Source organism: Orbicella franksi, chromosome 13 (assembly GCF_964199315.1).
Source record: "Orbicella franksi chromosome 13, jaOrbFran1.1, whole genome shotgun sequence".
NCBI classification, from domain to species: domain Eukaryota; kingdom Metazoa; phylum Cnidaria; class Anthozoa; order Scleractinia; family Merulinidae; genus Orbicella; species Orbicella franksi.
In genome coordinates this window covers 22,983,122-22,998,285 of record NC_138157.1, presented here as the reverse complement: position 1 = coordinate 22,998,285, position 15,164 = coordinate 22,983,122, and the positions used below count along the sequence as shown (strand labels likewise).

Below are 15,164 nucleotides of genomic sequence, written 5' to 3'. Positions count from 1 at the left end.
ACTTTAGTTTTTATGTTGGATGTACACTTATTTGAAATGATTGTAATATATAATTTTAGTTGTCATTGATTAACAGAAGAATATGACAGTGATGAAGGAGATAGTGGAGATGAAGAAAAACAGAAAGTCAGTGCTAAAAGGGCCATAACAAAGACTAGAATAAGGTAAAAATACTTGAAGCATAGCTAATCTATCATCATAATTCAACTTCATTAAGTTAGACTTTTTTCCTACTGGAATGCATCAATTACTACTTGTGTCTAAGAGATATCTCCATTTACATAGTTACAGATTACAAGGGAACAAAGCTTAGTTCTTTTCAATATTAGAAATAATTATTCAATTCTACCACATGGATACCAGTCGCACCAAATGAAGATTTCTAGAGCCATTCAGACCTTAGAACATAATTAGCCACCTTCCTGGCGCATTATTCATTAATTCTGTCAAATGTATTTAATATATTAAGAAAAAGGTGGAAAAACAATCACACTAATTTTTTTTATTACAATAATTACCAATTTGAAAGGGCTATTACTAAGTATCTTGTTGCGTGGGTTCAATCTGTGCATGTTCTAGAGCCACCACCAAATGTGTAATCACCAGTTGTCATTTTATGTCCTTGAGCTGTTTTACATCTCAGTTGGTTTTGTTTGTACCGAAATTGTTTCTCTAGTTTCACTTCATGAACCTTACCATATAATCTGCATAACTACTCACTGTAGAAAAAAACACTAAATGAAATAATTTGATGTATTGAAAATGTTTCAGTGTGGTTTAATGAGAGTTATCAAATTGTAAACATCAGATGATTGTTGATAATTTTCTAGCTTTCTACATTAGTTCACTGAATCCCTGTTACCAGCCAAAAGTATGCCTGTGTTTGACCTTACATAGGAAATACATACATATGTAAGATATCAGGAGATTGTTCCTTAATATAGAAGCTCAGTGAGAGAAAGAAGAATCATAAGATAATGAGTACAGCAAGTGTCACTTGGTGTAAAATTTTTTTACTAGTAAAGGAAAGCTCTGTCAGGAAAAAAATTGCTGAAAGCAGCACATTATTTTGGTGAGTTTTCTGTTACAAAAATACAATAATAAATAATAGACAATGCCAGTGATGCCATCCTGGAATCTACATTAAGCCACAAAATGTAACAACTAACTCAGCTACCTAGAGATTCACATAAAATATTAAATTTTATTAATTGAAAGGTCTTGTAAATGTTCAGCAAAGCAACTGAATGAATCAAAAAGGAGCCAAAAAAATCACAGGAAGAACTAAAAACTGACTCATTATCATTCCAGTTCAGTTAGTGAAAACAGATTGTCAGTATAAAATTAATCTGAGCACTCCTGTGAAGTTTGTTTCCTTGCAATATTAAATCCTGTCCTTTTATACTTCAGTAAACTTGATCAATTCTGAACAGCACAATATGTAGTCTTGATGTTGACGGCCATGTAAACAAGTAAACTCTTGCTTCATTTGACTTGAACAAGGCATATAAAGTACGGCAAATATGCCACTACTTAAGATCTTGTCATAAACCTTTTGTTGTTTGCCACATTTTTCAAGCTTTGGAGGTGATTATGGGCAGAATATTTCAGAAAAAAATTGTGTCGGTCTCACTTGCTTTTCTGGTCTGCTTCATTCAACTCAAAAAGTGAGCAATGCTTGTCAAACTTTCCCTCCCTTTTGAGACCATTGCTTTATTTAGATCAAATGTAAAATGTTCACATCATCCAGTCTATTAAACAATTACTCCATTCGCTCTTGTTGGATACATATTACATAATATTATTTGTTATTTGTCAACTCATACACTGTATTCAACTTGGGGTCATGGAGTCCAACATTCATTAGAATGATATTTGACACAAAATAAAATAAAAACCTGTTTCACAGAGCTACTAGGCAAACATCGGGTTTTCTCTATATTGCACTCTGAAATGTTATCACTGTCTTTGCCATGCCTTAACTACAGTGTATATGTATCTTGCTTCTCACTTTAGTTTATGTATAACATATTTATATACTTTAGGATATGGTTAATAGGTGTGATCTCTGCTTCTCATTTCTTTGTTTTTCTGGTGTATATCATACTGTATAGTTGTGTATGTGTCTGTGTATGTTGTGTAGTGTGTGTCTGTCCCACCATATTATGCATATCCAGCTTGTAAATTGGCAACCTGGCATTATTGGTTAACCCACTGTTTCTTTCAGGTTGCCAGTGCCCTTATTTAATTATAACGTTAATTAATTTTAGTCAATTTGTAATGAGAAGGGTAAAATAAAGGATGTTATTGTTGTAAAAACCTTCATGGACCAATTAATTTTTTTATTCCATATTAAAATTATTCTTGCGAGCCAAATTATCCTAAAGTAGCTTTTTACAAGTACTAATCTCATTGGTCTACTCGCGTCTCCTTGCTATATATGTTTACACTTGTATCTTAAAAGTTATGACACAGACTCTTCACCTTTGATTCCCAGCAAAAATCATAAAGCAAGTCTTATCATTGCCTCATTCCGGACATATCAGCCTGCGATTGCCACAGTCAATTGGTGGCAGATTTAGTAGCTGACCTTTGACTGATATTTGGCCAACGCTTGCTCTGTTTCAAAGGCTTTTTTTTCCACTGTTGTAGCACTAGAAACAGGCCAATCAACCATGCATTTCAATTTATTGATTGTATCAATATTATAATCAATTCTGCCATTGTTTCCACTTTTCTTGCCAGCCTTTTTCTTTATCCCTTCTCTGTCCTTTCCATCAATTGGCTTACTCAATCCAGTTCACACATCTTTACATATAGGTAAAAATGTTGCATTTAACATAATCTAGGATAATATATAACCAATAGTCTCCATATGGTGCGAAAATATGCTCAGATATTTGTCTGCAGACATTATCTGTTCTGAGAAGCAAAACTGTGAGCTTCGAGGAACAGATAATGTTCAAGGACAAATCTCTAAGCATATTTTTGTGCCAAATGGAGGCTAATGTGCTTATTATACTTCAAATATTTTTAGCAACACGCACGGTTTTGAAAACTGGGGAACATCCTCGGCTACTCCCCAGTTTTAGCTGGGGAATATTCGGTCACATGACATGTTTAGACCAATCGTGTGCGAGCGAAAACATTTGATGGATCATAATGCTGGTTAGATTGAAATCTTACATTTTCATTCTTACTAACATGTACTTGATGTACTTCTACATCATGTAGGTTTCAATAACATACTATTGTATTTTTTACATCATTATTACTAATTTAGTACATTAGTATGTTAGGTAGTATTTCCATTTTTACGTATGTTACTGTTAACATCTGTTAGACAACAGGGTGGAATTAAACTAGATGACGCTGATCACAGTAGTACAGAGGATGAGGATGAGGGAAGCAAACAAGATTTAGAAGAAGAGGAGATATTATTAAAACAACAAAAAGAAATAGCTGCCAAGAAAGAAAAAGAAGAAGATCTATGGGCTGCTTTCAAGAGGGACACAGGGATGATGGCATCAAACTCTTCTAGTATAGCAACTCTTTCACAAATGGTGAGATCACTAAAAGATATTCCCCTAGCTTATTAATTTAGCCATCTAAGCTACCGGTATGTGGATTTTTCAAGAATCAAAAGGCTTAATTCAAGCTAACTCTGTATATTTGTATTTGGTAAGTATTGCACTGACTGGCTCAGTGTGATGGTTACTCGGTGGTGGCTACACACAGGGTTCCTGTGCCAGAATTGGTGCCCAGCTTCACCCATAATAAAGGCACCAGCTCCCCAGCTCATCTCTTGATAACAAACTATTGATCAAGGTCAAATGAAAGCCAAGTGATACTGCCAAACCTCTCTAAAATGACCACCTTAGGGACAGATGAACTAGTGATGTTGTAGAGAGGTAGCAGTTATTGGGAAGTAGTGCCATACAGGTGTGTCATATGACACCTGTCCTTTTTTGGTGTGTAACATTTTTGTCATTAAAAAATGCTTATTGTAGCATATGTAGGTATTTATGTAACACAATCAAAATAATTATATCATTAAGACAGAAACCAAACAGAGACAAACAATGCACAGTACGATCCTCTACAATAAAAATTTGGTTTTGTATTCACCATTCATGAGTCATCGATTAGTAACTGACCATTGTGGAGAGGTTATTTTGGCAGATGGGATGCGTTGTAGTGGTGGTTGTCATTGTTAAGAGGTTATTTTGGCAGATGGGATGCATTGTAGTGGCGGTTGCCATTGTGGAGAGGTGGCAGTTGTAGAGAGGTTGAAATAAGAGTAAATGTATGGATCATCTGCTGGAACCAAAAAAAAAGGTGGCCATCATAGAGAGGTAGCCAAATGTTGTAGAGAGGTGGACATTAGTAGATGTTCAAAATCAATGTAGTTGACCCAGCCATAATCTATAAGCAGTCACACTTTTCCCTGTCATATATGACTAACATTCAGTTAGAAATTCATGCTTTTGATTGGCTAAATGGCACTGGAGGAAAATTCCTCCTGCAAATGGGGCATGTTGCAGGTGAAGAAAGTCCTCCAGGTTGGGACTACCTGCAATCATGAAGGACGTTGAGAAAGTCTATCATTTGCCCAAGCACAGCAGTTATATGTCAAGTAACATCACTTCTCCCTTTTTAGTGCAAAGGTGAAAATCATTTGAAATTACCCCTATCTCATTGCAAGGAATGTTGTCTGCTGTTTTCATAACCGCTGTATTTATAACTCTTTTTCTTTGTTTATTTCTTGCTTTTATTAATGGTTTCTATGGAAGAGACCAAAAAGTTCATAAAAGGTAGGTAAAGTCTTCATACGAGCCAAGAGACCTGTCAGGCTGGCCCTTGTTTCTAGTTTCAGTGGCACGAAAGAACTAGGAGAATTTCTACCAGTCCACCCCCCCCCCCCCCACCCCCACAAATGGGATACAAGTGCATCACAGGATTACCCCAGCATTTTATTTCTGCAGTGCCTGTTTAGATACCTAGGTGGAAGGAGGCACTATGAGAGTAAAGTGTCAAGGCTTTTTCAATATCCTGTTTGGTTGTCTACAAGTGTAGATAACCGCATCTAAAGTTGAAGTAGCTAAGAATATGAGAGACATGTTGCATATTAATGGTGCTGCAGGAAAAAATGTTTGAAAAATCAAAATTTCCTATTTGTCTATATCCCTGGAAAGTTTTGGCACAATTTCACAAAAATTCATCAAATCTATTACACAAATACACACCCTAGAAATTTGCTCAAAGTTGATGTATTCTTTCCCGACATCAAATGGAAGATTTTAGCTTGTTTGACGCTGGAAGATATCTCATCTCAGGAAACCCTAGACCAATGGAGCAATAGGACCTTCTTGCATCAATGAATATGGATCAGAATTTCACAGGAAAAGTATCGCATTGCAGACATGTTTTCTGTCTTTCTAAGCTTTGAAGGGAAAGACACCAAGGGTATTTGGAGACTGCTCCATTTCTTCAATGCATGTCAAGGGCTCTTGACCAAACCTAGAGCCTTTCCATTTTTTCTTCCTCTCGTATACAGAGATGGGTTATTTATTTCTTTTCTGGGCCTATTTTTATTTTTTTGTTGAAGGATTTATTTCTGTTTTGGGAATTTCCATTTGAGAGTAAGCACAAGAGCAAGCTCAAAGAACTTTCAAGCATGAATTTTATCAGTTCTGCAAAGTGATATGAACAACATGAAATGCAAGCTGCAAGGAACTTTTGCTGTGAAGATTCCCCAGAGGTTTTCTCAATGTTTATTGTTAAAACCAAAGATAGTTTGATCAATAGTAACAACAGAATGAGAAAATGCATTCTGTGACTATTTGATATTATTATTAGTCTATTAAAATTAATTCTTGTTTATCAGTAAACGTCCCCCAAACTTGGTTTTTTGAACACCTTTAAATGTGACCAGCTCACTGATACTCTTGTCCAAACCAGCACCTGCTGTCAGACATTTAGCTGGTAGTGCTGGGGACACAAGTGAGGTTTGTCATGAAATTGCAGGATGTTGAATGAGTAACCAAATGCAAGGCAGTGTTCCCTCATAAACGTCATCAAACAACAAGTTGTTTGAGTCGGAGTAATGGTTCCTGATTAAATTGCAAGTTGCCACCATTAAGTTGCTTTTGTTAAGGAACAATACCATTAATGTATTTAAATTAAATTTTAGGAGAAGAGCACATACATTTGTTTGTTAATGAAATATGTAATGTAAATATGTAGTTTGTTTACCTACGGAGCACCAAGGAGTTCACAAGAACGCAGTCAGAAATGCCTGTGCATTCAAGGATTGAATGTTGGAACTTAGAAATGTTGGTTTTTGAGGAGAGGGGAAAACTGGAGTACCCGGAGAAAACCTCTTGGAGCAGAGTAGAGAACCAACAACAAACTCAACCCTCATATGATGCCGGGTTCGGGATTTGATCCTGGGACACTTTGGTGGGAGGTGAGCACTCTCACCACTGTGCCATCCTTACTCCCCTTGAAGCTTCATACTTTGGTAATGTTGTGTAGTTGGGTTTATAAGCTATTTTGTCCGTTGTGTACAGTAAAGTTCCTCATCAAATACTGTAAGCAATATTGCAGAAATATGGACTCTGAGAAAAAAACACCTTCCTTCACTGCCTGTGAAAATTAGTAATCTTGCTTGTTTGGAGCCTTGTCTTTTCTATGTATGAACACACGAAGTCTAAATACTAACCCCAAATAATGCTAACACTTTGCTGATACATGTTTGTTGAATTTAGCCTTCCTCTAGCTCTGGCAAAAAAGTGTCCATCACCAAAACATATGATTTTGCTGGTGAAGCTGTTATGTAAGTATGTCAAGAATCATAAGATAAATTAAGGGATGGTGACTGCTGTCTCATAGTCTTGCATTCATGCAAGGCTATAGTTATTTAAGTCTCAAAGTACCGATTTATTTGTTTGTTTGTATGTTTGTTTGGTTTTTCTTAAAAAAAATTACATCTGAGTGTCTTAGAACCTGAACTCTGAATGTTTCAAGCTCACATTTAAAACACTTTGAAATCTTGGTCTCACAATTGAAGAAGGCAAAATGTCTCAGGCTTGCAGAAAAAATATCTATTCTCGAATTTTCACAAAGTTTTACATTTACCATTCACCATTCACTAACTGAATGGAATGTTGTAGAATGACCCAGAATGTACTGGAATGAACCAGAATGACAGGAGAACAGTATCACAATAAGCAATTTTGACAACTTCACTTAAAGCTGTTCAGTTAAAGTGGTTCAGTTCAAATTTTGGGTACCCCTGTATGTGACATTTAGGGCACAGAAAGCAATACTGTTTGCATAATTATCTGACTGTTGAATGTTTACATTTTTGGTTGTTTTACGGGTAACAAAAAGCTTGAAAAGTTGTCGTACATGTAGTTTGAAATTTTGAAGTGGTCAGTACTCAGGTTCTGGATGGGAAAAAAGGACCACTGGAGTGCATGTGATTAGCCAATCAGATACAAGGATTTAGGGTTCCAGACTGATGAGAAGCTGGAGAAAATTTAAATATATAATTATTGTCTCATACAAAAGAGAAAATCACTGGAGGACACACTCTTGGGATCCATATTCTAAAGGCAAAGAAACTACATTGAGCAGCAGGAGTCGTGTAGGCCTTACCTAATAATTTTCCTTATTATAACTTGCACCAAGATTTGTGATTCCTCTCAGTATCATTTCAGTTTACTCCAGTGTTAGTCATGTCATTCTGATGTCATTCTGCTACTATCATGACTATTCCGGTTCATTTTCATCTCCATTAATGCAGGAGTGTTCACGATCATTTTTTGGTCCATTCTGGTGCTATTCTGGTGTCCTTCCATGTTATTCTGGAACATTCTATTCCATTCCTGTTTATGACACCTGATATTTTAGTTTGGAGTTATTACATGTAGTTAAAGGTACCAATTTTATAAACTGCTGTTCAGATTGAAAAAGGTATTACTGTGTATCCCTCCTACAAAAGGGTTTTATTTTTTTGGAGCCCCCACCCCCACCCCCACCCCTCCCTAAAATTTCAGTTGAGCTTATAACTTTGAAATCCCTCTCTCTCCCTCTCTTTCTCTATATTGGACTTTCCAACAGCCTACTTTAATAAGTGGACTGGGGGTATTGATATTTTCTGAAATTAGACAAGAACAACTGACAAGGTATTACCCAAAACTGTGATCATTGTGTGTACTACAGATTATTATCACTTTATTTTCTTGTGTAAAAAGAAGTTATGATAATGAAAACCTAGATCATGCTTGAAAACATCAGGAAATTGCATGTGCTTTTATAATTTAAATTATTTTGCAAATTGTCACAAAATTTGCAAAGTTATACATACAGGACATCAGTGTTATAACTTCTCAGTTTGGCTTAATTTTTAATTTATACTTTTACCCTTCATTCTTGACTCTTTTCCTGATTAATTTTTTCATCATGAACTGGCTTTCAGCTAACCACATTACACTGTACAGGCCACCCAGGTAACAGGCATTTCTGTGAAATTCTGTTTTCTGACTGATTTGTTTTTAAAAAATCAGAATATTTTAATTGCTTTTTCAGAGTTACAAAGACTGTTGATGAAGATTCTGTTGAAGCCAATTACATGAAGAAAGAAGAAACAAAGAAAGCTGAACCTAATCATTCTGTTACACCTGTGGGTTGCGTGGGGTAACTACATGGTGTATTATTAAAATGTTAATCGTGTCGATAGCAAAATTCTCTATCGTGATTGGTTCTCCACGTACCTATTCGTCACGTAATCGGTGCATGATCACGTGGGTGTCCAATTACAGGTATCCAATTTGAACTGTTTATAATTGGATACTTGTAATTGGATACCCACATGATTCGCACATCAATTACATGCACTTTAATGGCTTCCTTCGCAATGTTTCTTACAGTTCTTACAGTTACTTACGAAAAGTGCTATAGACGTTTTCGCTCAAAAGAATTTCTCAAAAGATATTTTTAACTCCAAAATTTGTTATATATATATATATGATTAATTAGTAATTGGACCTCATGTTGTACAGTGCAGAGAGTAATCATGCTGGTAATTTCAAATCGGCCTTGCGCTTTGTGCTCAGCCAATTTTGAAATTACTTGCACAATTACTCCTTTAATAATACACATGAAAAAATTACTCGATTCTGATTGGCTAAGAGCAGTGCAGTTCAAGTGTAACACCAGTGCAAAAAGTGTAACATCAGTGCAAAAAGTGTAACACCAGTGCAAATTACACATCAAAATTCTGGATTATGATTGACTGAAAGATAATAGGAATTTTTCTAAGAAAATGATACCAGGTAAAATGATGATGAAAATTTTGTGTTGAAACTTTGAAAAAAGTTTTCTCAAATAAGAAAAAATGGCTCCAAGAAAGATCTTCCGGCACTTCCTCCACGCGAATTTTTTCATGTTTATATTATTAATAAGTAATCATACGGTTTTTCTCGTTCAATTTGGAGTTAATTTGCACTTGTGAGTTTTTCAAAAAGCTGAAATTACACTCGCCGAAGCGGCTCGTGCAATTTCAGCTTTTTGAAAAACTCACTCATGCAAATTAATTCCAAATTGAACTCGAAACCGTATGATTACCTATACGAATTGACTCTACTTGGTCTAATCACTATTACTTGGCAATCAGATTATGTGCTTGAGATTTCTATCACATGCTTGTTGACCAGGATGCAGCCTGAGTCAATCAACATCTGAAGGAACCAAAAACAAGAAGCCTAAAGTAATTGTTTAGCTATAAATCTAAGAGCTGTTCAAAACTTTATCTTAATATTCTTCACAGACGTTTCGAAAATGCAAAGTGGCTGACATGAATTTTTGTTAACAACCACATACTGTTAGGCTACTCGCTATTTACAATAGAATAAAAAATAGGAGAGCAGCATTTGTAATGGAACGTTAGTAGATTTAAACAGTAAAACGTTTTTTTGGTGTATATCTTATTTAAGTAGTAATCTATTTTAAAGGTTGTTAACAGCAGTTCTACACATTGCCTGCAGCCAGTGTTTCAGACTACGCAGTATATCATTTTAATTTCAATGATATATGATCAGATAATCAGAAAATGACAGCTGCATTGTTTTTCAATGAGCCAACAGAACTAATAATTTGTTCTGTTATATAGCAACGTAAATTATTTATGTCATGGAAAGTTTTAGTTAAAAAAACTGAGTTTAGGTAACTGAAGTGAGAATTTCATGAAAGTTTCTGATAGTCTGATTGAATTCTCTCCACAGCACTTTTTTTGCAAAAAGGACAATGCTATGAATTGTGACTGGTATCAACTCTTGAGATAACATTAATGAGATTTTGTTTTTTTGCTGTTGTCGTTTATATCAGAGTCAAGAGAAGAGGAGGGCTTAGCAGTGTTCTTGGTCAAATCGGGAAAAAAGCAAAGTTGAGCACACTAGTAAGTCTTTAATACATTGGTTCTCATAATGTGATTACAATGTTATGGCAGTGTTGAATTGCTGATGCAAAGGGAGTAGTGCAGCAGGAATTAACTTACGACGTTGTCTAAAACATGTTCATTAACATTCTACACACTTATTCTAAATATATGAGATACCAAATGGTGGGCATCTCCCTTTCATTGCTTCAGATGTTTAAACAACAAGATTAAATCCTAAATAAAAATCAAAGGGAGCCTAGAGCCGTGATTACTCCATGGCTTCTTTTGTTCTGCTAAAAGCCACTTGAATGGAACTTTTTTTACCTCCATCACAGTAGTTTGAAAGCATTCTTGTTTACCAGAGAAGTCTCTCCACAACATCAATTATCTTTTGTCAATGGTTGCGTTTTTGACCCTATATTTGGCTGGGACGAAAACAACCTGCGTAAGACTAGCCATGACCAATGTATTATCACAAGTAACTGTCAACTTTATTGTCAATTTTCACTCGTGAATTTGTGCGTTCGGGAATCCTTATGCGATATAAGGCGAGATTCCTGTCATCATTTTGTTAGCGAACAGGACTTTGGGCACGATGCCCAATGAGTTTGCCAAGCAGAAAGGTCTCTGATGAGTCCCTTGGCTGGGATGAAACGAGCTGCATAAGACTAGCCACGAACAATGTATTATCACAAGTAACTGTCAACTTTAAAGTATATTTTGAAAGAAAAATCTCATTTGACCATATCCCTGCAGCTAGTCAACAAGATAGCTAACTCCAGGGTTCGTACGGGTCCTGGAAAACCTGGAAAGTCCTGGAATTTTGTTGTGGCATTTTCCAGGACTGGAAAGTCCTGGAAAAAGGCTACTGGTCCTGGAAAGTTCTGGAAATCTGTTAAACTCAAGTAAAAAATTTGAAATGTATCACAGACAGTAAGGAGAATTAGCATTGAGATCTTGGGAGTGAAAGGGTTAATGTGAATTTTATAGTCCTGGAAAAATCAATCTGAGTCCTGGAAAAGTCCTGGAAATTTGTTTCTGAAAATGGGTACGAACCCTGTAACTCTCTTTGGGCCCACCTGAGGGGATATACATTCAATTTCACTGGCACCCACACCTCTGAAGCCCAGAGCCCAGTCCTGGCGGTGTTCTGTTGGAGTTTCTGATGTGTCAGCCAGTTCAAACCAACTTAATGGATCCATGGGACCTAAAGTGATCTCCCTCTAGCTTAGCCATGTATCAAATCCCTTCTAGTGCTTCCAAGGTGAAGGCATCCCACAAATTTTGCTTATCTACTCGTCATAGGGATTTGACCATGCACACACAAAACCTGCTATTTATGTTGGAACCAGTGGCACTGTTATTTTTCTAGACACATATTTGGATTGTTGATGTTATAGTTACAAACATGATTTGAGAGCCTCAGTATTACCACTTGACATCAGACAAACTGAATTTTTGAAACTCACAAGACTTAAAAACTCTAGGGGTTTTGGATTTTAGATTTCTTAAGTCCTCCATTTCTCTCAGTTGTTTAAATTAGTGTCCATAATTTTGTCAAGAGTGTAAATAATGTCAATATTGCTTACAATAACACCTTGATATAAAAAATGTAGTTTTTGAGGGTCAGTTTTAATAAGCTGCAAAGCGAGAGTTCCTATAATTGTAATTAAAACTTCAAAAGCTAATGAAAATGTGGTTGTTTTAAGGAAAAGTCAAAGCTGGACTGGAACGTGTTTAAAGAACAAGAAGGAATTCAGGAGGAACTTCAAAACTTTAACAAAGATGGGTTTGTAGGCCTTTCTTGTTGTTAAGAGCAACCACGAGACAGTGTGCATTGAAAGAAGTAAAACCCCAAAGTAGTCAATTGAATTAGAAACAGCACTGCTCTGCTCTGTTACAAAAGATATCTTGAAAAAATCAGGGCTTAAATTGGAAAATTTACTGCGATGATCACTCTTCACTTTCATCTACAACCGCAGTTCATATATGGATTATTTCATATGAACTTCACATCAAAGATATCTTGTAACTCTCTACACCAACAAACCTTAAGCACTTGTTGTTCATGCAATAGATATTATTGAAACCAAAGCAACTATGTTAGAGGTCTCCAGTCACCCATGTTTTTAAAATTTGTGGAATGTTACTTTCTCTGTCAGCGAAGTTTACTATCTAACAGCAAGAAAAAAAAATGATTGAATTGTTCATTTTTAACCTGAAAAATCCAACTTATAGGTATGGATACGAGTTTCACTCTATCCACCCATCCACCCATCCATCCATCCATCCATCCATCCACCCTGTGAACCCTGTGATGTAAGCCTTTGAAATAATTTGTAATAACGTTAACTTGAAACATTTTCAGGTATTTGGAAAAGCAAGCATTTCTTAAAAGAACAGATGAGAGGCAGTTTGAGATGGAGAGGGATATTCGTCAGGGTACAAGAAAAAGATGACATTAATTGTGTTCTTTTTCCACCATAAACTAAGAAATAAAGTTCACTCTCCATGGAAAATAACATTGGTTTTGTTCCTGAGGAGACTGGAAAGTAGCACTCAATAGCCACCCATCACGCTTGTCTATGATGATGCCAAGATCAGAAAACCTGTACTTCAAGCCATACATTAAAGCAATTAAAATTTAATTTGACTTTCAGTGCATGCCACTTTAGGTCTACTGCTTCATTTAAAGGGATACTTTCACGGCTCAGCACAGGTGCAAGCTATGATGTAGCCCACCTAATTCCATTGTCAGTCAGATTCAGGTAGACATGGTAACGGTACGTCCCTAAGACTTGATAAGCAGAGTCTACAGGACGCACCAGCTAGATTACAGGTGCGCCAAGAAAACAAAATAACAAAGTGAAACTGTACACTTGGGAGTTAATAGTAAACTAAACTAAGATTATGTAACTACTACCAAATATCGAAAAAGGTCTAAGAAGGTAGGTAACTTGTGTGTTCAGTCCAGAATAAAGCTGCCAGGCCAAGTAATAAATGCAATGTTCAATACTAAATTCAACATTTTCTGTGTAAATCTGTTGACATCTTCCATGGATTTTGGACATTAGTAATTCTGCCGACTTTCGGACCTTTCTTGTGACCGTACGGCTACAAAAAGGCCATGATTCTACTTTCACAAAATTATAGTCCGTGATTACCGAATTTGCCTGAAATACATGTGGTTGATCAGCCTTCTTAAGCCTGGTTCACACCAGCGACATAACGACTTCAACATAATGGCGTAAGAAGGACGTTATGTTATGTTATGTTAGTAGTGTGAACATGCTGACATAATGACATAATAGCAACATAACAGCAGGAACATAACATGAGGAAACTAGTGAGACAATTTCACATAGTGCAGAGTGCAACTGATCGCTCTGGCACGGTAATCTCACAAGTCTTTATCCCTGGCCGGGTCACTCTCGGGTTGAATCAGTTTCCCCTTGCAGTTATTTTTTTTTTTTTTTGCAGACAATGCCCAAACCTTGATAAGACAATCCGAACAGTGTGCTTGTTTTATGAGTGTATTTTCATTAAGGTCCAAGATTAACTTCAATTTACCGTTTGTCAAGACAGCCCTTAAATTTTACTCTGGTGTTTTTCGTTAATTTTCGTTCATATTAAATTCAACACCACCGTACGTTGAAGGAAAAAAAACGTGACCATTTCACTTTTCATGCCGAGTTTGTAATTTGATACTTTTGTTTTACTTGCAAAGGTATGTAAAATGAAACCCTTGTTTTCTCCAAAACACAGAGGATGTGCTTTTTTTTTTTTTCACCGCTGGATATGGAAGAAAGTGAAGTATCTGATGAAGAAGTGGAAGAGAAACGATTTTGTTTTACTCGAAATGCGAATTTTCTTTTCTCATTGATAAACAAGAACTAATTTAGTGATTAAATAGTCATGAAATACCATTTTCTTATTCTGTGGTCGCCTTTGTTGTTGACAATAAATTCATTCAAAATTAATACACCATGATAACAATTGATACAACTGAGAAGCGATTCAACGAGCGTTCCCGAACGAATAACTTTTTCCGATTTCTGGCCGCACGCAAATAGACCATTTCGTATTCTTGGTATTGGACTGGAACTAGCTCGTAATGGAGGCTCATGTATTTGAAAAGACTCCCCGGCCCGCGGTATTAGCCTCAGTTGCAAGCTAGGTCCAATCCAATGCCGAGAATACGAAAACGGTCTATTGGAGTGAGAGCAAAAAAAAAATCGACAGAGCAGGGGGTGGTTGGGGCGAGCGAAAATGAGATTAATGCACGAAGTCGGAAAATACAAAATGAATTCTAATGAGAATTCTTACCTATATCGTCACGTTTTCGCGACTGACCGGCGAATTTCCCGCCAATGTGAACTTCACGCTTCCGGTTGTTTTACAAACAAGAAAATTGAATGATTACCGTTGTAGCTTGCACGTGCGCTGAGCCGTGAAACCCTCCCCTAAATGGAAATTTTTGAAGGAAAAATGTAATTAAATCTCGGGTGCTTGACTGATTTTGATTGTAGCTTGTACGTTTGCTCGGTGGTATTTATTATCTTGCTTTCCGTTGACTTATTTGTTACTAGTAAACAAAACGTAGCTTGTGAATTTTCTATGTAGAAATAAGTTTCTTTAATTTGCTTAATCATAACGGCTTGTAGTGTATTTAATGCAGTAATACAAAATTTCACACTGTAAACCCATGATAATCCCACAC

At 36.3% G+C, this 15,164-nt stretch overlaps 1 protein-coding gene across 1 annotated transcript in view; it reads left to right on the top strand.

Moving 5' to 3' along the window:
- The window catches only part of LOC145466694 (heterochromatin-stabilizing protein CFDP1-like), a 20,521-nt gene extending 5,357 nt beyond the window's left edge, over positions 1-15,164 (top strand). Inside the window, exons 2-8 of the mRNA XM_081450405.1 lie at positions 77-164; positions 3,344-3,563; positions 6,771-6,838; positions 8,596-8,703; positions 10,393-10,462; positions 12,154-12,233; positions 12,813-15,164. Of these exons, the coding sequence (XP_081306531.1) occupies positions 77-164; positions 3,344-3,563; positions 6,771-6,838; positions 8,596-8,703; positions 10,393-10,462; positions 12,154-12,233; positions 12,813-12,903 (725 nt within the window). The 3' untranslated portion in view covers positions 12,904-15,164. The remainder of the gene's footprint in view (positions 1-76; positions 165-3,343; positions 3,564-6,770; positions 6,839-8,595; positions 8,704-10,392; positions 10,463-12,153; positions 12,234-12,812) is intronic.